The 21,477-nt window shown below is 51.7% G+C and overlaps 2 protein-coding genes across 10 annotated transcripts in view; one reads left to right on the top strand and one right to left on the bottom strand.

The window, feature by feature from the left end:
* GNAL (G protein subunit alpha L) overlaps positions 1-6,091 on the top strand; it is a 69,779-nt gene extending 63,688 nt beyond the window's left edge. For both annotated transcript variants that reach the window (XM_070464522.1, XM_070464523.1), the window contains 7 exons: positions 1,002-1,056; positions 1,832-1,905; positions 2,315-2,373; positions 2,618-2,738; positions 3,597-3,727; positions 4,846-4,913; positions 5,384-6,091. In XM_070464522.1, coding sequence (XP_070320623.1) covers positions 1,002-1,056; positions 1,832-1,905; positions 2,315-2,373; positions 2,618-2,738; positions 3,597-3,727; positions 4,846-4,913; positions 5,384-5,530 — 655 coding nt within the window. In that variant the 3' untranslated portion in view covers positions 5,531-6,091. The remainder of the gene's footprint in view (positions 1-1,001; positions 1,057-1,831; positions 1,906-2,314; positions 2,374-2,617; positions 2,739-3,596; positions 3,728-4,845; positions 4,914-5,383) is intronic.
* MPPE1 (metallophosphoesterase 1) overlaps positions 1-21,477 on the bottom strand; it is a 25,362-nt gene extending 3,885 nt beyond the window's left edge. For 2 of the 8 annotated variants that reach the window (XR_011486573.1, XM_070464528.1), the window contains exons 1-10: positions 21,184-21,477; positions 20,790-20,852; positions 13,760-14,142; positions 13,226-13,334; positions 11,314-11,417; positions 10,695-10,769; positions 9,931-10,039; positions 9,753-9,818; positions 9,544-9,666; positions 8,918-9,058 (exon numbers count right to left, since the gene is read on the bottom strand). Coding sequence is in view for 7 of the 8 variants with exons in the window: in XM_070464528.1 (XP_070320629.1) it covers positions 8,918-9,058; positions 9,544-9,666; positions 9,753-9,818; positions 9,931-10,039; positions 10,695-10,769; positions 11,314-11,417; positions 13,226-13,334; positions 13,760-14,049 (1,017 nt within the window). In the remaining variant the exon portion in view is untranslated. Of the gene's footprint in view, positions 1-7,406; positions 8,013-8,407; positions 8,575-8,917; positions 9,059-9,543; positions 9,667-9,752; positions 9,819-9,930; positions 10,040-10,694; positions 10,770-11,313; positions 11,418-13,225; positions 13,335-13,759; positions 14,143-18,482; positions 18,602-20,789; positions 20,853-21,183 lie in introns of those variants that run through there. The other 6 variants (XM_070464525.1, XM_070464530.1, XM_070464524.1 and 3 more) reach the window with 6 other exon arrangements.

Here is a 21,477-nt window from a genome sequence, read left to right as displayed (position 1 = left end):
GGGCCGAAACCCACTGTGGTTTTCACACCAGGCTGAGCTATCAGGTGTCCTCTCCTGAGCCCCTCCTCCAGGAAGCAGCTCCAGGGCCTGCAGTGCTGGCCAGGGAGGCTGCTGTGGCCATGGGGAGGTGCCCACCCATCACTGCGCAGAAGCTCCTGAGCACACAGGCTGAGGGGAAGCCTCCGTGGCTTTACTCCACATCAGAGCAGTGGACTTGAGCCATTCAGCAGGAATGTCAGGCCAGTCCCCTCCTGGTCCTCACACGCTCTGCTCCTCCCACCCGGAACATGGTCCTGTGCTCACTGGTTACCAGCTCCATGTCTTCCGGGGTCCCCCTGTATCCCCTAGGTCCCCCCGTGTCCTCCCAGGCCTCACAGCACCTGCTCGCCTCATCCCAGAGACACGCAGGGGCCGAGCCAGGTGCTGGGGAAACCCATCCAACGGGACAGAATGGTGGGTCCTGAATTCAGAGGGAGAGACAGATAGTAGACAAATATGTGTAGAACCTGTCAGGTGGTAGTAAGCGCTATGTAGGAAGAGAAAGCTGGGTGGGCATGAAGGTGGACGTGAATGGGGGTGGGGGGTGGGAGGACCCACATATGCCGTGTCCTGCCCTCCCTCCAGCCCTCCACCGGTGATGCATCAGACCATGGGGAGCAGACTATCCCCCGACTCAGGCTCAGCCTGTGCACACCCGACTCCCACTGAACCCCGGTCTTACTGGGCCAGTCTGGCCTTTTATGTGCCTGCACAGCGGCCATCCACCAGCTCAACCTTGCAAGGACCCCAGTCTTGCACAGGGGAAGAAAGGGAGGGAAGGGTCTGGCACCCACTCAGCACCGTGAGGACATGACCTGCTGCGGAGACGTGTGTTGAGGAATAAAGCGTGAACCTGCTGGTCCATGGCTTCCCAGTTCCCCTGGGCTCAAGGGGGCCCCCCAAACATGGGCACCTGCCTCCCAGCCCAGAGGCATTCCCATCATGTCTTGCTTTTTTTCCAGCTTCCTGGAGAGAATCGACAGTGTCAGCCTGGTGGACTACACACCCACAGACCAGGTAGGTGGGGTCGGGCCACGACCACAGCCCAAACCCGGGAAGACTGGAGGGTCTCTGCTCCCTGCCTCCCACCACCCAGAGGTCTGGGCTCCTCACTCACCCCAGCATCCATCCCTCCGTGAGGCTGACCCAGGAGCTGTTACCCGGGTCTTGAGCCCCTGGAGTCTGTCTTCAGACTCCTCATCAGTTCAGAGGGGCCACTGTCCCCCCAATTCTGGATTCTGCGGTGGCTGATTGACATCCTAATGGATTTGGTCACCAGCAAAGAAACACTGACACCTGACTGGCCTGCAGAGGTGTCGGATTGTGAAACCGTATGGCCTTCTCATCCCCTTGGGAATACAGCATCTTTTATGTTAGAGACTAGAAATACAGGAGAAGACAGAGTCTGAAACCAGCCAGCACCCATGGGAACCTGACCCGGAGCAAGAGCCGGCAGGACAGGCCCCGCTCCCCAGACCCCAGGTGGCTGTCAGGGACCTGTGTCAGTAGAAGACGCGCAGGAGATATTAGAAGAAATTCCTAAAAGAAAGAAAGCTAAGCCATCAAGACTATAAACCAGACCAACACATAACTGTGACTTTCTCTGGGGAGTGAGACCGAGAATGTCTGTCAAGTGTTTAATTTTCTTTTCTGATGGAAAGAACTTCACGGCCTGTGGCTGACCCAGGGCCACCTCCTAAAGGACGGGGTCTCTGGGTCTGCTCCCTTCTCTGCCCCAGGACAACTCCTAAGGACAGGGTCACTGGGTTTGCTCCCCTCTCTCTGCCCCCAGGACCTCCTCAGGTGCAGAGTTCTGACCTCAGGGATTTTCGAGACCAGATTCCAAGTGGACAAAGTCAACTTCCAGTAAGTGCATGGGCAGAACCCCTGGGCCTGGGCGGTGGGTCATCCTGGGCGGGCAGGCACTGCCACAGCCCGTGCACACCCTGGAGTGCAGGTGGTCAGTGCGGGGAGAAAGGTATCTGAGCTCCACATGCTGAGAGGGTGAGCCAGCCTGGGCAGGTGCAGAGGAGCAGGACGCAGGCAGGGGGCTGCCCCGGGAGGACAAGAGCCGAGAGCTACTGACCAACCACAGGGCAAGGGCCGGGAGGAGAGAAACACTGGGTGTGGACACCCGCCGGAGCCAGACCAGGGAGGCCCCATGGGGCCAGTCCACAATGTCACTAGGTGAGGAGAGCCCTGGACCAGGTGGGGGAGCAGCAAAGGAGGAGCATCCACCACCCCTGGTTAACCCCCCAACCCCATTCTTCCCCAGCATGTTTGATGTCGGAGGCCAGAGGGATGAGAGAAGAAAATGGATCCAATGCTTCAATGGTGAGTTCTCCACTCTCTCAAGAAAATGGGAATGAACCCACCTCCACTCCCGCTGCTTCCCACTAGCTCATCATCAAGCGCCTCGACCAAGGGTCCCCTGGACACGGGAGTCCGGCATCCTGGGTCACATTGTCCCTGCTGCTTTGGGGACCGGGGTCACCAGTGCTGTCACTGAGGGAGCGCTCCCTGGAGACATGGAGCATCACTGCTGTGAGTCACCCAGGTGCCCCTCTTCCCCACCCAGACGTCACTGCTATCATCTATGTGGCCGCTTGCAGCAGCTACAACATGGTTATCCGGGAAGACAACAACACCAACCGCCTGCGGGAGTCACTGGACCTTTTCGAGAGCATCTGGAACAACAGGTGAGAGGTGGTGAACTCGACCTCGCCCTGGGTTTAGAGCTAATGCTGCTCAGCATGGCCATCTTTGTTTTCCGAGGGAGTCTTTCCTCTTGATAAATCTTCTCAAACCATAAGCAGCATCCCTTCCAGCCCATCTAATGTGGAGACTTTCGATGGGGGTGGAACTGATAGGACTCGGTCAGGAAAATCCAGATCTCTATGTTGGAAATCTCAAAGGCATATATATGGTTCAAAACTGACCTTGTTTGGATTTTAACATTCAGAAAGCACCCATTCAAAGCATCCACTGATGACTAGATGACCCCTGAGCCCCTCCCTCGGCTTGTCGGCCAAGTGATGTGTCCCCACTCAGACCCCCCACATGCCAGCTCCTCAACCGATAGCCCCAGATGCCCACCTCTCTGTTCTGTTGATGGAGCTTTAACTTCCCCTGCTTTTCTAACCCTTCCCTGGGTTGGGAAGATCCTCTGGGAGAAGGAAATGGCAACCCACTCCAGTACTCTTGCCTGGAAAATCCCATGGACGGAGGAGCATGGTAGGCTACAGTCCATGGGGTCGCAAAGAGTCGGACACGACTGAGCAACTTCACTTTCACTTTCACTAGTAAATTACACCACACAAATCCGAGTGCACTTACTCCCTACAGAAGCTTAGTTTTGGTGCCAGTAGAGCCTGGTGGAGCAGAGTTATCCTAGTGGAGAGTTTATCCTATGGGAGTGTCCTGCATGCAGATGGAGTGGGGGCCGAGGTGCCGGGCTGTCGAGAAATCCAAGCCCCTCACCTCGTCCAAAGGGTGGCAGGTCGCCTCACCCTGCTCCTGCCAAGGACCTGCATCTGTGTGCTTGCTTCTCCTTCCAGGTGGTTGCGCACCATTTCCATCATCTTGTTCCTGAACAAACAGGATATGCTGGCAGAAAAAGTGCTGGCAGGAAAATCAAAAATTGAAGACTATTTCCCAGAGTATGCAAATTATACTGTTCCTGAAGACGGTAAGATTCTGAAACAAGTTATCTTGGAATTATGGGAAAGAATTGCTCTTTCAGCAGCACTATGACTGTAATTCCCAATTCTGATGAATCTGGGAAATTCAGTTAATTTAGATCCATCTCCTTGACCCCTGCCCACTCTAAGCTACTAGAGCATTCAAGTGTCCGTAGGGTCCCATGTGTGAAAATTTCAGTCTGACTTGGTCCACGCTGGGCAGGCGGAGGGAGGGCAGCTTGGTGTGGGTGAGGGTTGACAGAGACTCTGCCTCCTGGGCTTATGTGGGTCTGTGCGCGTGGGCCTGCCTGCTGACCCTCACAGACTGAGGGAGCCACTGTCTGAGCTGCCCGAGCCAGGCCTCCGTCCACAGCGATGACTCTGGCCACAGCACGGTGACTTCATCAGGCAACCAACTGTCCCAGGAGTCAGTCAGTGCTGTAGCCTAGAAGGTCCCATCCGGCAAACCTTGGAGGATTTGTGCCCCTTTTTAGGGACTGTTTCTGGGTTTTGAGTTTCCTGGGCCACCCCCCATCCCGCCCCGAGTCTGCAAGGAGGGGTTTGCTTAGAACACAATAACCCCACTCCTCATGGTTTAGTCCCAAACGGGATGAAGCAGAATGAGGGGGTTTTCCCAGAGACTTCAGTTAGAAGGGAAGAAACCCGTCTAGGTCTCTGCATCAATTTCAGCCAGCCTGGCGGGGGCTCCCTAGGCCCGGGAGCAGCTGCCCAGAGGCAGCACCCCGGCCCCACGCTGCCCACCGTTGTGGTGGGGTCGCCGTCCACCTCACAGGCCAGGCCTGCTCTGACCTCTCCAGGAAACCAGCCTCCTGCCACCCTCACCCTGTCTGGTCAGCACGTTTCCTGGGAAGGTCTCAGGATGAGGCCGCAGGATGACCTGGGGGTGCAGGTGGTCGGGGGGCAGGGCTCCCCCGTCAGTGAGACACTTATCTGATGTGAGTAGACGTCGTCTCCCAGCAGCAGACGCCAACCACTACTAAAATCAAAATGACCTGGGAGGAGGAAGGAAGATTTCGGCTGCATGGCCGAAGGCCCTCCGCCTCTCATGCCCTCCGTTAAGCTGTAGCCGTTTCGCGGCTCTTAAAGCTCCTTTCATCTCCTCCAGCGACGCCGGATGCGGGAGAAGACCCCAAAGTCACCAGAGCGAAGTTCTTCATCCGGGACCTGTTCCTGGTGAGCGCTTCCCCACCCTCTGCCTTCCCCCTACCTCGGCCTGCACGGCCTGCAAGGCTCTGCATTCAGCCTCCCACGGCTCCTTTCCTCTCCCCGTCCTCTCCCCGGAGTGATGACCCCGTCGAGCCTCCGAGACGTGGACTTATGACCTCAGGTCACACGGCTTGTCAGCAGCAGGGTGCAGGCCCCAGGGCGGCCCCGAGACAGCCACCCATCCCTGTGTCGCCTTTTCCCAAAGGGACGGAGTCGGGGGAGTGGGGGGTGAGTTTATTCCCCCTCGGCTCAGGCGTCATATAGAAACAGACCCACTCAGGTTTAAATGTCCTCATTTTGAAAAGAAACTTTGTATTCTGAGAGGATTTCAAATTTGCATAGAAAGGGGGTTCTGGGGAGCTCAACCCTGGCACAGACACCCCCTATCCCAGCACCCCCGTCCCCCCACCCCGGAGCTGACGGCTGTGTCCCCACAGCGTATCAGCACGGCCACCGGCGACGGCAAGCACTACTGCTACCCTCACTTCACGTGCGCCGTGGACACGGAGAACATCCGCCGCGTCTTCAACGACTGCAGGGACATCATCCAGCGGATGCACCTCAAGCAGTACGAGCTCCTGTGAGACCCCGCCCCCCGCTGCCCCGCCCCCGCCCCGCCCCCCCATCCCAGTCCTGCCAGGCACGACTCAAGAAGGAGTCCTGTTCATCCGCCCTGGGGCTGTCTGCGGGGCTCTCCTGACCACCGGGCCCCCAGCCACCTCTGTCCCCATTCCTTCCCCAACCCTGGTCTGTGTAGGGGTGGGGGCCCCCTGACTCGTGGAGAAGTTGGAAGATGGGGAGACACGATAGCTCAGGCATGCTTCCTGATCCGATGGGCCCCCGACTCAGGGGAGACCCTGAGCCGCAGTGAGGTTCAGTTCCATCTCCAGGGGAGGCCAGCTTCAGCCTTGTTGCTGGAGCCCTTTAATCTTCCACGTGTCAGCAGAAAGCCCCCACTCACTGGGGCCACGTTCCTCCAGTTAACATGAGTCCCATCCATTGTGGTCCCCCAGACTCCACTGCTGTGGCACCACCTCCTGTAATAGGTTCTTCCTGTTGCTGTTTTATTGCTGGTTTATTACACTGTACAGACCACAAGATGTAATATTATTTTGATAACTAACTACTCAAGGAAAATCCCTATAGATCTTCGTGCCTTGACTGTGGCTGTCCCTGTAAAGAAACGCGTTTCTGTCGTGCTGAACAGTCATCCTCATCACTGCACTTGCTTTGAGGAAGAGAACAAATGGTGTTATGTAGAGCTTAGGGGTATATCAGGCTGGTACTCTTTATAATACTCATTGATCAATAGATATGTGTATATACGTTTATATAAATATTTGTAAGTGACACACAGTAATCCTCCACCTCTCACAGAATGCCATGCCCACAAGCCTCTTTCAGGGAACCAGGGACATTTTTCTATCCAGAAAACATGTTTCTCCATTATCTGGCTATTTAAAGGCTTTTTCAAGGCCACCTGTTCCCCTAGTCAAAGTTTCTGAACTACTTCCTTGAGCACAGGTCCCATCATAAATAAATAGCAAAGAAAAGACAAGGGTTTCAGGCTATGTCTGGCCTGTGGGGAGTCAAAGGACAGACTCTGATTTGCCTTTTGAAGAAGAAACATGACAAAACCTTTATTTGAAACACAAATACAGCTGTTCCTCAACCCTGAAAGATCTGCAAATGCAGCCTTGTGAGCTCCATCCAGCACAAGACCTCAAAAGCCAGCCTCGTCTGTCCACCGCCCCAAGGCTGGTGCTCTCAGGTCAAGAATAACCTGTTAAAACTGTCTGAGGTCATATTTCAACAACATGGATGCCGACATTAACTTCCATTTTGTCTTTATGGTCTTTAATGTTTTAAAGTTTACTCTCTAAAGCAGCATCTTACAATCTTTTGTAAACTCATCCACATTTACACACTAGTTTTCCATGAAATAAAGGATGACAGCTTTTACAGACAGTGCACCATCACATATTTTGAATCATTATCACTGAATTTGGGCTCCTGCCATCCTTGATTGTTCCATTAAACTCTCAGATGAACTGAGACTTACAAAGGGGACACAATCTTCAGTTTTCCATTGCATTTTCACAGTACAACATGAAGAGAATCTGAAGAGCTACAGTCCCACTATATACCCAAAAGAATGAAACTATTTTTATATGAATTATAATTCAACAATTCCCCTGTAACTAAACTTCCTATTTAGAGAAGTCTGATTGAAGAGCTAGATTCTCTCAAACACACACACAGATTTTGAGGCTTAAAACTACCACAGCATATTTATTTTTAAATACCAAAAGCCTCTTCCTGGTCCATTTTTTTTAGTTTCTTTTGATCACTGACAGGCATTCAATCAGATTTAACAACTTGGAGAGGAAATTACACTCATCTAAAAATCTGATTCCATTAATTTAGCACAGAAATAAAGAAGTCTGTGAAAACAATATATTCTTGCTTGTAGCATATGTATTTTAAGCACACGACTTTATAAAACAGAAACTTGAGAACATTCACAGGAGGGCAGACGCAGACCCCACATATGTGTACAGCTGGCCCTCCATCCTGGGAAAGAGTCCTGGGTAAGGGAGGCTGTCCAGTGCATGCCAGGATCACACGCAGCTTCTGCACACTGTACAGAGTCTCTGATAACACACACACTTGTTAAACAAGCAGACAGACCCGGTGTAGAGACAGGTCCCATTTCTGCAGCTTGGGAACAGCACTGATCCTGCAGGGCCTGACACAAGTGATCCGGAACCCAGGAGTGGTGCCCACAGCCCACTGTAGTCTCATCGTCCATGAGCACCGCCCAAAGTTTCTTTTCTTTGGCTTTGGGACTTAATACTGCTAACAGCAAAAGTCTGCTGCTACTCACATGGTCTTAAATTTTCTGAGCACCCTCCGACCAAAATGAAAAGGTGCAGACACAAGCCCAGTGGGGATTAACGTGATGAGCATGAGGCACCCAGCTGCCACACAGTACGTGGTCAGAACCATGTCCTCGCATGGCAGGTAGCACTTGGCCAGGGCGTAGTCCATGGGCGTGATGCTGCCCTGGGAAGCAAGCAAGACCATCAGCTGCCCGGATAGCACCAACACAAAGACACGAGCAAGGGAGTGAGCCGCTAGGCCCAACGAACCTGAGACCAAGGACACTGCAGGCCACACTGCCGCCATCCCACATGCTGGGTCCCGGGGGCTGAGTGCACATGGCCTGGGAGCTGATCCCCCACTGAATCTAGCACCTAATATGGGGTGGGGAGGTCCTCTAAACCCAGAGGCCATGCAGGAGAGGATTCAGAGAGGCCTGGAAACTTAGATCAGTGGTCATCCAGGAACAAAGATGACACGGCTGTTTTTCATGCCACTTGATGCTGAAGTAAGCAGCCTATCACCTAGAAATGCATGTGCGTGGGGCATTTCAATGGGCCTTTTTTTTTTGGTAGACAAATTTTGCTGTGTGAAATGATGGTGGGGAACGTTCTTTTACTTTCAATTTGAAAGCAGGTTTTCCCCATCTTGTTATTAAGTAAAAACTCCTGATGTGAAAGCACTATTACCTGGACATGGACTCAGGGCTCAAAGGAGCTGAAGCTTTAGGTCATCACTGATGTCCCTGAAAAACGTACAAGACCCGCAGCATCTGTCTATCAGCACAAATAGGCATGTGTGGAAAATAAGACAGGATGACCCCATCTCCTTAGAAAACAGAAGGCAGAGCTCCCGGGGCACTGCTGTCCTTGCCGGACAAGACACTGTGAGATGGTCCCCTCACCACCCCACCAGAAACAACTGTCCCCCTAGAGGGGTTCACGCTGCTGGGTGTGCTGGGAGGGGTGTGGTTACAGCTTCTGTATGTTTTCACAGATTGCAGCAATTCATGCTGCAATTCAGTAGGTGATCACTGTGCTGATTTAAATACTGTGGAAGCTTTGAGATGAAAATAAACATTCACATACCATGATGAAACTGGGGTTGTTTCTGTTCCTCCAACTGAAAGACGGCACGCTGACCTCCAGGATGCCTGCCCCGTGCTGGACCTCGCAGGCGCTGTGCGTGTGGCCACTGAGGACCAGGCGCGGCCGCAGCCACCACAGCAGCTGTGGTGGCAGTGAAGGCAGTGAGAGGTCGCCGGGGCCTGGGGACACACACCCAGCTCCCTCTGCCCTCAAGTCTGTTCAGATGCCATCAAAAGTAACCCAGGCTCTCAGGGAGAATCTATTTTTCCATCCTAGATTGCATGGTTTTAATTAAATTTTCTTTTTTATAAATATTTTAATAAATCCATTTCACAAATGTATATTTTGTTTTATATATTACATACACCATACAGTATACAAATATTAGTGTGTAATATATTTAGGAAGGACATTCTGATTAAGTCTTAAAGACTTTACTCTTGAGTCTCATTCACTGTCCTAGATACATATTGGTGGGAAACAGAATAAACAAGGGCTGAGACTAGACTATCATCACCCAGATCTTAGGAACAGGTGTGGGTTTCCCACAGGGGAAGAGGACGAAATGCCTGTGTAGGTGCCACCTGCCCCACCCTACATCCCTGCATCCCTACGTCCCCGCTCACCTTCTGCGAGACCTCCTGGGACAGCACGTCATAGCGCTCCTTGAAGAGGGTGTACTTCTCGTCGGGGGGCGCTGCATCCTCCCCAGAGCAGTTGGCATCGTTTCTCCGGTAAAGCGGAAAGTGCTGTCCAGACCAGAGAGGGGTCAGGGGACCGTGAGACCCAGCGCTTCCCCCATACACTTGTAGGCCACCAGGTGGGGACCCCTCACCTGTAGCAGGATGGGGGCTGAGGCCGGCAGCCGCTGTCTGTCTCTGCACCCGCGGGGGCGATGCTCCTGCAGGTCAGAGCCCAGGCTCTTCACTCACTGGACACTGGACGGTGGGAGGGAGGGGGAAGCAGGGATGGCCGTGCCCCCAGAGTGGGGCAGGGGTTGGGGGGTGTCCTACCTCCCGGGAGCAGTTCAGCCAATGAGAGATTTCCAGGAGCTCAGCCTCTGCCCTGGAGCAAATGTCACAGCCGTCCCCTTCCAGCGCGACGCTGTTGACCATCACAAAACTGCAGAGAGGCAGGAGGTCAAACCATGGGCACTGGCGCTGTCTGCGGGCACCTGTGCTCTGGGACCCAGAAGCTGCACCCCACAGAGAAGACATCCCAGTCCTGCTGCACTGTGCCTGCAGCTGCAGACGATGCTAAGAGGACAAGACAGCATTTCTGGGAGTCGAATCCAAGACGGGAAAGGCTTTTCCACCCTGAACTAGTAAGAGGCCCCAGGTGACCACTACACTCAGCACCTGACCTTGTGTCCCTGGGCCTTGGATGTAAGGTGGGAAAATGACAGCCACCACAGCCCTGGCTCCCTGTGGGGGTAATGTGGAATAAGACATCAGAGCAGAGCCTAAGACCAGGCGGGGTGGTGGTGGGGGGGAGGCGGGGAGGGGGACTGGCAAAGCTAACTGGGCCAAGGAGCCCAAACCCAGATGACAGCAGGTCAGCTGAGGTGCCCTGGTGCCTCCTCCCTCAGGGACATCGTCACAGACCCGTTAAATGTGCCATCGTGTCCTGCACACATGTCCACTGGCCACAAAGAGGTGCCTGGCGTTTAAAGAATTCAGAGGTCAGGAGTCGATTAACCCCATGATCTGGAAGACGACCAGACTTTCTTAAGTCACATTCTAGGGGTCTTCGTTAAGAATTCACAGATAATACTCACTTAATTCCTTTCCAAGAAAATAGCCTTTCAGGGCTGAAAACTTTCTCAAAGCGTTTTATTCTGTATGTGTCCATCCTACATTCAATTGTGAAAAGAAATATTTTTCAGGACAAGTCATTCTTAAAACATCCTCAGAATTAACAAGAACACAGGAAAAATAACATCCAGGACCTGAAGGCCCAACCAGCACGTTGTTCTGAGCTCCCACTCACCCTGGGTAAGCAGGGTGCTGCCACCACTGTCCAGCCAGGGGCCTGGAGTCCAGAATCTGGGGCCCAGGGTGATTGAGTTTATCCCTAGAGCTCCAGCTCCCTCACTTGTAGAGTGGGTAAAGCAGTAAAAATAACAGGTAAACAAAGAGACTGAATGTACAAAAGCACTGTGCTCCCAACAGGCCGGCGCCATGTAAACATCAGCTATTAAAGCCCAAATCGTCTTGTTTTCTGATTCCCAAAGAAAACGGGTCACAGAACATTAAGTTCAAGCGAGAACCACTCTGGGGCACACACAGCTCAGTGGTGGGACTGGTGAGTGATGTGCAGGAGCCCTCAGCACCTCACCCCACAGGCAAGGCCCCCCTGGGCTGGGCAGGGGGAAGGCGCCTCCGCTGACCACTCACTGGTAGTGGAAGCCGATGTCATGGTTGCCAGCCACGGCCCATAGCTGCACATGAGGCGGGTGTCGGAACACCTTCCAGAATCGCCCCACATCGTCCGCCCAGGCCTGCAGAGAAAAGTGCACAGTTCAGCCCGGGGGACCACCCTGCCAGGTTGTGAGGATGGGAAGGTCGCTTCCTGCCAGGATCAGGCAACCATAAAGCCAATGTGCATAATTCCTACCATTCTTTTCCCAAGACGAACCTAACCATTTAACCTGGTGCCAAGGTTGAATGAAACAGTTTATCTCCCCAAACCATCCTCTTCACACCCCCGCTACCTCAATGTCTCCTGACAGCCACGCACAGACCCCAGGCTGAGGATCCCCTCAGATTGGGACATGTCCTAAAAATGGATACAGAAACATCAAGCTCAGGGTGAGCCCCCCAGGAATGAGGGCCAGTGCCTCCCTCAGGGTTACGCTCCCTGAGGCTGGTGGGGGGCGCAGTGGGGACCGACAAGATGTGGGGGAAAGAAGGAAGCCAAAAGGTCTCTCCAGGCTTTTCTGACTTTACTGTTAAAGCCTGAGATGATGTTTCAGTCCTTATTTTTATTAAGCCTAAAAACAAGCTGGACAAACACTCTAGGCTGGATGATACCTAGCTGAACAATAGTCAACTTTGTCCGAAAGTCTTAAATGTGGCCCAACCTAGAGAAATAAACTGGACAGATTCCTTCAGTACTTTACAAAGACTTTAACAAATAATACTTAAAGTTAGAAAAACATAAAATTAGAAAAATATAACATGTTCCCCTTAATTTTCTAAAGCAGCATTTATATCCAAGCTCACTCTACAACCAGTTGCTTTTTACACACAGTGTTTCCATGGTTTCACAATTAGTTCCAGACTAGATGAAACCAATGACTCAGGGCAGAAGGAGAAGGGGGCAACATAGGATGAGATGGTTAGATGGCATCACCGACTCAATGGACATGAGTTTGAGCAAACTCCAGGAGATGGTGAAGGACAGGGAAGCCTGATGTGCTGCAGTCCATCAGTCGCAGAAAGTCGGACACAACTTAGTGACGGAAGAAAAACAACCAACATTGCAACCCCATGAACAGGGGTTCCCATCTGATCTGAACCAGGACTTTGTTTGTACAGCATTTGAAGTGTCCCAGCAAATTTCAGTTAATTTTTTAAAATATCTTCCAAAACCATCAGGCTTCCCTGATAGCCAGTTGGTAAAGAATGTGCCTGCAATGTCAGAGACCTGGGTTCAATCCCTGGGTTGGGAAGATCCCCTGGAGAAGGGAAAGACTACACACTCCAGTATTTCAGCCTGGAGAATTTCATGGACTGTATAGTCCATAGGGTCACAAAGAATCGGACACACACACACAAAAAAAGAATCGGACACAACTGAGCGACTTTCACTTTCACTTTTCAAACCATCAGTGACTGATCATTTTTAACTAAGCAGCAAGAATGGTGCTTTTCTTTCCCCCATTAATCCCAAGAATACAGTATGCCAAGAGTTCTGCCAGCAAACGTGAGAAGAGCCCTAGTCTCACCTGAGGGCAGAGGGATCTCCCACCAGCAACACCCCCCACCTCCCTCAGAAAAAGGCCATGACCTCATAGGCAGCACAGCCTCATAAGTGTTAAGTCAAACCACACTTCAGCGGGCATCCTGAACTCTGGGGACAACCCAGATGCTTCCCTCCTGCGGACCTTCCCTTCCGAGAGGGTCATGGGAAGCATCTGCCAACCTTCACAGACGTCTCCTACACAGACAAACAGGACCCAGGACCGGCGGGGACACGGAGCCTATGACTTCGGACACTGCAGCCCCCGCGCCCAGCGCCAGGACTCCGCACACCCTGGGCTCCCTGGACCTCAGTGCAGCCTCAGATGCAGGGTCGCATGCCCACCTCGGGCGAGCTCCACTTCCCCTCATCGAAGACATCCCCCAGGATGAAGACGATTTCCGGCTGCAGTAGCCACAGTGCTGTCTGGAAGGCTCGCTCCATCTGCCACTCCCTGGATGCCGAGAGGAAAGGAGGGGTGGGTGTGTCCCAGCTCTTGCCTACCTCACACCTCCCAGGGTTTAAAGCTCTGAGAGGAAACACAGTAGCCCTGCCATCAACTGTCCGGCCTCCCCCACCCCCACCCTGGGATATCCCAGCGCCCCAGGACACTCCACCCACCCCAGGAGTAAGGCCTGTTTGGGGAGGCACAAGTGCAGCCAGGATGACAAGAAGGGGTCGGAGACAGGGCCACCGGGGCAGGAGGTGCCCCCATCAACCCTCTGGTGGCGTCACCCACAAAGGTCAAAGGGTGGAAGTGACCCAGTGCCCACAAGCACTTGAGGTGGTGGAGACAGAAATAGATGGGGGACCGTGAGACCCCACCTGTGAGAAGAGGCCTACAGACCTGCAAAAAACTCTGAATTCGGCCCAAGTTACCTCCGTAATTTGTCCAGCCAGTGGCCTCTCACGGCCCCGAGCAGGTGGGTGTCAGCCAAGAACATGGCCCTGAGCACAGGCTCAGGGGCCTTGGGGGCCCCAAGGGCGCCGGCACCTTCAGGGGTTTTCAGCTCGGGCCAGCTGCACCGGAAGATGACGAGGTAGTAGATCAGAAATTCACAGAAGAGAAGCACGGCCAAGACAGCGGCCAAGAGCTTCAGCAGCAAGAAGCCCCTCGTCTTCAGCAAACGGAGGCACTGCCCCCTGGCCCCTAGCCGGCTTGAGGCCATATCCCTGCCCAGGGATGCTGGCAGCCAGAGACTTTCCACGAGGGAGCCAGGCTTCTGGCCGGGTGCAGTGGTGTCCGCGTCTCCACTGTGTATCTGCAAGGAAGGGAAGGACCAGGTTATGTGTCTCCCTTGAGGAGCCACCGTCAGGCACCGCCACTAAGAACCAGTGACTTCCAGAGCCTGTCACCTTCCCAGACCCACTGTCCTATACTTTCACAAGGACAAGCTGTCATGGCTCCGTACGAGGTCTCTACATCTGCAAGGGCCAGAGGGGCTACTAGAATGGTTCTCCCAACAAGATGACAGTTTTATCACTATTTTAATGTCACTTGGTTTCCCTGGTGGCTCAGACAGTAAAGACTCCACCTACAATGCAAGAGACCTGGGTTCCTTCCCTGGGTTGGGAAGATCCCCTGGAGAAGGGAATGGCAACCCACTCTAGTATTCTTGCCTAGAGAATCCCATGGACAGAGGACCCTGGCGGGCTACAGTCCACAAGTTCAGAGAGTCAGACAGGACTGCACAACTAACACTTTCACCTTCAGAAGTCGTTTGATGGAAGGGTGTTTATTAAAGTCAGAGAAAAAAACAGGAAAAGTCAACAATTAACAAGTAAGTGCCAATTTCAGGATTCCCCACCACCCACCTCCACAAAAATCAACAGGCTGTATGTAGCCCCCTATAGTGTGTTGCCTTTGGTGTGAATTCACCACTTCTCTACACAGGTTTTCCACAAAAGAAGTGGATGTTCACAGGCGAGGTGCCCCCTTGCTGGCTCAGAGTCGGGGTTGGACAGAGCCACAGCCATGAATTCTGTGTGAGGATTACATACGTGTCCACAAACATGATTTTTCACCTGCATATCAACCTTATGCTCTGGATGACCCTCCTTCATGAAACATTTATGTGCAGTGGTTTCTCTTCAGGAGCCTTTCAAACATTCAGATTCACCTTCATTGTAGATGAGCTTTGCATCCACTTCTGACACATCTGAAGTGAAGGTCAACACAAGGGGGGCTTGAAGGGGGCTCTGAGAGCCGGTCCTCCATGGAAGGGTCCTACACTGATGGTCAAGACGAGGATCCTGTACGTGGTGACCTGGGGGCCACAGAGAGCTCAGACATGGGAGACGCCCCAGAAACCTGGAGGGGCAGATGGGCTGGGCTGTGGAGAAGCTGACCATGGGTCCTAACTGAGCCAATAAATGCAGAAAACCCTTTCTGGGTAAGCGATTTTCCAGGATGATCTAGCAACCTGCATATGGTCGACACCAAGGGGACCAGGACACATTGTTTTAGAGCCTAAAACAATCTCCACTAAGTCCAGCTTGCAGAACGGTCCTCTTGCACCAGTAAAAGCCCAGCTTGCTCCACAGCAGTGCTCATAATACACAACCACCAAGACACAGAAAACTGCACTGCTGCTAAGTCGCTTCAGTCGTGTCCGACTCTGTGCAACCCCATAGACAGCAGCCCACCAGGCTCCTCTGTCCCTGGGATTCTCTAGGCAAGAATACTGGAGTGGGTTGCCATTTCCTTCTCCAATGCATGAAAGTGAAAAGTGAAAGTGAAGTCACTCAGTCATGTCCAACTCTTAGCGACCCCATGGACTGTAGCCTACTAGGCTCCTCCGTCCATGGGATTTTCCAGGCAAGAATACTGGAGTGGGTCATTGCCTTCTCCGGAAAACTGCACAACCTCACCTAAAAACAAACAGGGCAGCCAACAGGAATTTGCTGTACATCTCAGGAAACTCAAACAGGGGCTCTGTATCAACCTAGAGGGGTGGGATGGGGAGGGAGATGGGAGGGAGGTTCAAAAGGGAGGGGATATATGTATACCTATGGCTGATTCATGCTGAGGTTTGACAGAAAACAACAAAATTCTATAAAGCAATTATCCTTCAATTAAAAAATAAATTAATTTTTTAAAAAAACAGGACAAAGAAAAAATAAATGAAAGGCATCTGTTCTCACTGCCCATCTTCTCTCAAAAGGCCTAGACTATCCTACAATCCTGAAAGCTAAGGCCCAGCAGCAGCTGAAACTTGCGAGGACCTGATGTCCCACTGGGAGGGACTGGGAGGGAGGGAACCCATCCCTGCGGCCTCTGTGCTGTGCTTCCTGGCTTCCCAGCGAGGAAGCCTGAAAGACAAGTTGAGTGGCTCCTCCACGCCCACTGCTCCGTCATGGAACCCTGCTCCTGGCAGTCGTGGTAGGGACGGAGACCTCAGAGTACAGAGGGGAGACACCCCAGCAGCTGCTTAGCTGGGCAGTGGACACAAGAGTGGGGTGGGACACAGGAGGGGGGGGACACAGGAGTGGGGGGGACAGGAGCAGGAGGACACAGGGTTTGCCACTGGGTACCGCCCACAGCTGTCAGCTTAGATAAGGGCCCAGGGCCTTGCCCTTCCCCAGGCTCCTGTGTTCTTTCCTCCATAAAGAGCCCTTCAGCCAGAGGACCTAGAGGGAAGGAGGGAGAAAAGAAGGAATGAGGGGCAGCAGGCCAGCCTGCTGGTACTGAGACATGTCTTCTCAAGAACACCCTAAGGCCACGTGAACCTGGTAGTGTGTGATCACTGAAAAATACACAAAACTCCCCATAAGAGTGAAACTGTATTTGACAACTTCTGACACTGAATCCTTCCAAAAGAATTCCTTTTCCTCAAATCTTGGAAACGGCTCTTCCTCTTTCCAAAACCCACTGTACCTTCCATCAAAGTCGAGTTCCCCTCACTGTCTTCAACGTCATAGCCACAGCTCACCCTCTTCAGCTTCTAAAGTGAAGGCAGTGTTTCCAGGGCTGATGGGGTAGGGGAACAGGGCTGGGCTCGACTCCAAGACCCACACTAGGGGCCCGGACATCACTCCCACCATAGCTGCTTCTGACAGCTCCCTGCTCTCATGGAGCCTACAGTCAGCCTCACCACCTCCTTGCCCAGCTGGAAGGAAAACTGCCGCCATGGATGACCAGTCGCTGCCCTGAGGCCAGCAGTGCTAGAAAGAGCAAGACCGAGCGGCCCTGGCTCCTCTTCATGCTTCACCCTCCACCACACAGAGAGAGCTGCACTGACCTGTGAGAACTGACTGCAGCTCCGCTTGGGGTCCTCAGTGAGTCCCCGAACCCCTGGGTCTCACAGGGTCACAGCACCCACCCCCCACTGCTGCTTTGGACACTGACAGAATGTTCACAAAAGTGCTTTTAAAAAAAAAAAGTCTTTTTATTGTTGATGGGAAAATTAACCAACAGTTCATCCAAGAAAGAAATGGGAGAATTTTACTCGAGCCAGCCTGGGATTCGGCCTTTTGCTTCTGAGCAAGGGGTCATGCATCAAATGTTTCATTGACAGTTTACACAATGCAGACCTGTACATACAACTGGTGGGTGGAGGGTCACCAGGTCACCTACAGGAAGAAGAAGGAAGCCCCTCTCTCAGGAGAGCTGGTCAGTGCATGTGCAGAGCATGCACGAAAGGGGGGAGGAGGCCCAAATGGGCAGAGAAAAATTTTATTTTGAGGTTTTCCTCATCTTGCCATCAACTGTGAATTTCATCTCATTCCCAAGAGGCAGGCTTATCAGAATGAGATAAGAGTCAGGCTTACACCCTGAGAGAGTCCCTCCAGCTTGGTAAGAGGAACCAGCGGGTCCAGGGAAAGAAGGCCAGTGACCGGAGGGCCTAGGAGCCATGGCCACAGGGCTGAACCCACTTCTCCACCACTCACTGCGTAGTGCTTCTCACGTTTCACACCCGAAGCCCCAGATCCTTGACTCACTGAAAGTAAGCCTCATATTTTATCTCAACCGTAACAAAACCAATGATCTAAGATCCCCACAGAGGTTTAGGAACCAATAACTGAAGCCGCCTGCCTGGCCAGGCAGGACACTGACCGCCTGTATGAATTATCTCACAACAGGAGGTCCCAATAAGGATAAGAAAGAATTTGGGAGGGGCCAAAAGGAGGGAGAAGATGCCAACCCATAATACATCCCACCAACCTCCCAGAAGTCCTCGAGCTGGGATAAGCCTTGTCTGAGATGCCCTCAGCATCAGGAATTGGACCTGACACGGGCCAAACAAGATGACTATACAGTGATGACCCAGAAAACTAACCCATCACCATAAACCCTGAGACTGGGAGCAAACGGCGGAGCAGGTCTCCTGGGTTCCCTGACTCCACTGTCCTCCCACCAGGTGACCCTTCGTCAGTATCTGCTTCATCAGCTTTTATCACAACCTCAGGGTGTGAGCCTGACTCTTATTGTCTCCTCAGACAATTCACTTCTGAGTGTTAAGACAAGAGCCCACCCTCAGGCCTGGGAGGGGTCCCCCTTCTGTAACACATACACTGCCTTAACCACCAAGTACTACCGTCCCCTTCACGTCCAGGCGCTCAGAGGCAAATGCAGAGAAAATGTGTCCTTTTCTAGACTAACCTGGGTGGTGGGGATATCTGGTCCCTCCTCAGAGCTGCCTGGGCCCAGATGCCACTGACCCTTCCTGTCTACTTGGAAAACATGTGGAAAAGACGTGCTTATCCATCTGTATCACCAGTCTGTAAAATGAGGAAGAGGGAGGTTTTTATATATATACATATATATATACATATATATATATGTATGTATATTCTGTGTTGCCTTCTCGTGATAAATGATGAATAATTCTGTCTATATTAGGTTTCCTTGCGTTAGCAGGTTTGGGCTCAAAAGGCAAAATTAATAAAATGTTACTGCTTTCTGTCTCCATGTTCAATTTGTCAGTTTTACTAAGCTAATCAAATTTAACCCAGCAGGAGAGCCATACAGGCTGCCATACAGGCTCCCACTACCATGGAAAACAGTATGGTGGCTCCCCAAAAAAGTTACAAGTAGAACTACCATATGATTCAGCAAACACACTTCTGGGTACACAGTGGCTTTCAGTATATTCACATTGTCCTGCAAACATCACCTCCATCCATTTCCAGATGGAAACTCCACATCTATTAAGTAATAATTCCTAACACACCCAAATGTCCTGAAAGCAGAGACTCAGATATTTTTACCCCATGTTCATAGTAGCACAGTTCACAAGAGCCAAAATGTGGAAGCTACCCAAGGGTCCACTGACAGATGAATCATGGATAAACAAAATGTTGCATAAACTTCTAATTATTAATGGAGTATCATTCAGCCCTTAAAAAAGGAAAAAAATTCTGACCCAGACCATAACATGGATGAGCCCTGAGGATAGTATGCTGAGAGAAATAAGCCAGTCACAAACAACAAATGCTACATGAGGGCCAGGTACATGAGGGCCCTACAGCAGTCAGTCCCATAGATACAGAAGTGGGACAGTGGATGCCAGGGCATGGGATGGGGAAGACGGAGAGTTATTACCTAGTGGATGTGGAGTTTCTATCTGGGAAGAGGAAAAAGCTCTGGAAATGGATGGAGGTGATGGTTGCAGAACAATGTGAACATACTGAAAGCCACTGAACTGTACACTTAAAAATGGTAAAACTTAGGAGATACCAGAGCACTTGACCTGCCTCCTAAGAAATCTGTACACAGGCCAAGAAGCAACAGTTAGAACTGGACATGGAACAATGGACTGGTTCCAAATCGAGAAATGAGTATTTCAAGGCTGTATATTGTCACCCTTATTTATATGCAGAGTACATCATGAGAAATGCTGGACTGGATGAAGCACAAGCTGGAATCAAGATTGCCAAGAGAAGAAAAAAAAGATTGCCAAGAGAAATATCAATAACCTCAGATATGCAGATGATACCACCCTTATGGCAGAAAGCGAAGAACTAAAAAGCCTCTTGATGAAAGTGAAAGAGGAGAGTGAAAAAGTTGGCTTAAAACTCAACATTCAGAAAACTAAGATCATGGCATCTGGTCTCATCACTTCATGGCAAATAGATGGGGAAACAGTGGAAACAGTGAGAGACTTTATTTTGGGGGGCTCCAAAATCACTGCAGATGGTGACTGCAGCTGTGAAATTAAAAGACATTTGCTCCTTAGAAGAAAAGTTATGACCAACCTAGACAGTATATTAAAAAGCAGAGACATTACTTTGCCAAAAAGGTCCATCTAGTCAAAGCTATGGTTTTTCCAGTAGTCATATATGGATGTGAGAGTTGGACTATAAAGAAAGCTGAGCGCCAAAGAAATTGATGCCTTTGAACTGTGGTGTTGGAGAAGACTCTTGAAAGTCCCTGGACTGCAAGGAGATCCAACCAGTCCATCCTAAAGGATATCAGCCCTGAATATTTATTGGAAGGACTGATGCTGACGCTGAAACTCCAGTACTTCAGCTACCTGATGCAAAGAACCAACTCACTTGAAAAGACACTGATGCTGGGAAAGATTGAAGGCAGGAGGAGAAGGGGACCACAGAGGATGAGATTAGATGGCATCTCTGACTCAATTCATGAGTTTGAGTAAGCTCCGGGAGTTGGTGATGGACAGGGAGGCCTGGCATGCTGCAGTCCATGGGGTCGCAAAGAGTCGGACACAACTGAGCAACTGAACTGAACTGATGGAGATTTTGCCACAATTTTTTTTAAAAAGAAGACAAACACATGCACACAGAGGACCCTATAAGTTAAGAATATCCTATAACAAAGGCTTTCTTTCTGAGTTAAATTCACTACTTTTATATTTTAAAAAAGGAAAAGTCTCCAGAAGTTGGATTTAGGGGAATATCACTGAGTCATTTTCTCACTTCTTTTTTTTTTTTTTCATTTTCTCACCTTTTAAAGAATGAGACTTGTTTAAAGGTTGACTTGTGCTTCCCCAAATCAGAGCGCCTTTACCTGAAATAAAACACAAACGTGTGTTTTATGGCTGAATAATCTTTCGTCAACTATTACTAAAGCGGAAAATGCATCACTTTCTGGAGGGCACAGTGACTGCCACCCCCTCGGACACCGAGGAGCCTGAGCCAGGCGGGAAGTAAAATGCGCTGATAATCCAGCAGCTGATGACCCACATTACGTGACTTTTGGTCAAGAACAGTTCCTTAAATTACAGAGTAAGTATTTGCATAAAAAGCGCATATACAACATCGTTCTGTGTGGCCCAACACTCAAAGAGTAGTAGCTGCCGTCCGTGACCCGGAGCAGAGTATCTCATGCACTGACTAACCTGCGTGGGGGCCACGGCTCGCAGAGCCGGAACAGCAGCGAACGGAAGCACAAGAGCGCTGCGCGCAACCTGCTCCGCGGGCCGGCGGATAGACCCGGGGTCCCGGAAGCCCAGCCCCGCGCCGACCTCGAATCGCGGGCTCCACCGCGAGCTCCGTGCGCCTCCTTCAAGCGGCCTCCAAGGGCCGCGTGCCGAGACCTGCCCGCGGCGCCACGCTCGCTCGGATCCGCACCCCCATGCTGCAGGAGGCCGGTTGCTGGCGCGCGGGGCGGGGCCCAAGCGCCGCTGGGAAGC

The sequence above is a fragment of the Odocoileus virginianus genome, unplaced genomic scaffold, assembly GCF_023699985.2.
Source record: "Odocoileus virginianus isolate 20LAN1187 ecotype Illinois unplaced genomic scaffold, Ovbor_1.2 Unplaced_Contig_27, whole genome shotgun sequence".
Taxonomy (NCBI): domain Eukaryota; kingdom Metazoa; phylum Chordata; class Mammalia; order Artiodactyla; family Cervidae; genus Odocoileus; species Odocoileus virginianus.
Note: the sequence above shows the minus strand (reverse complement) of the source record. Positions and strands in the feature narration are given on the sequence as shown.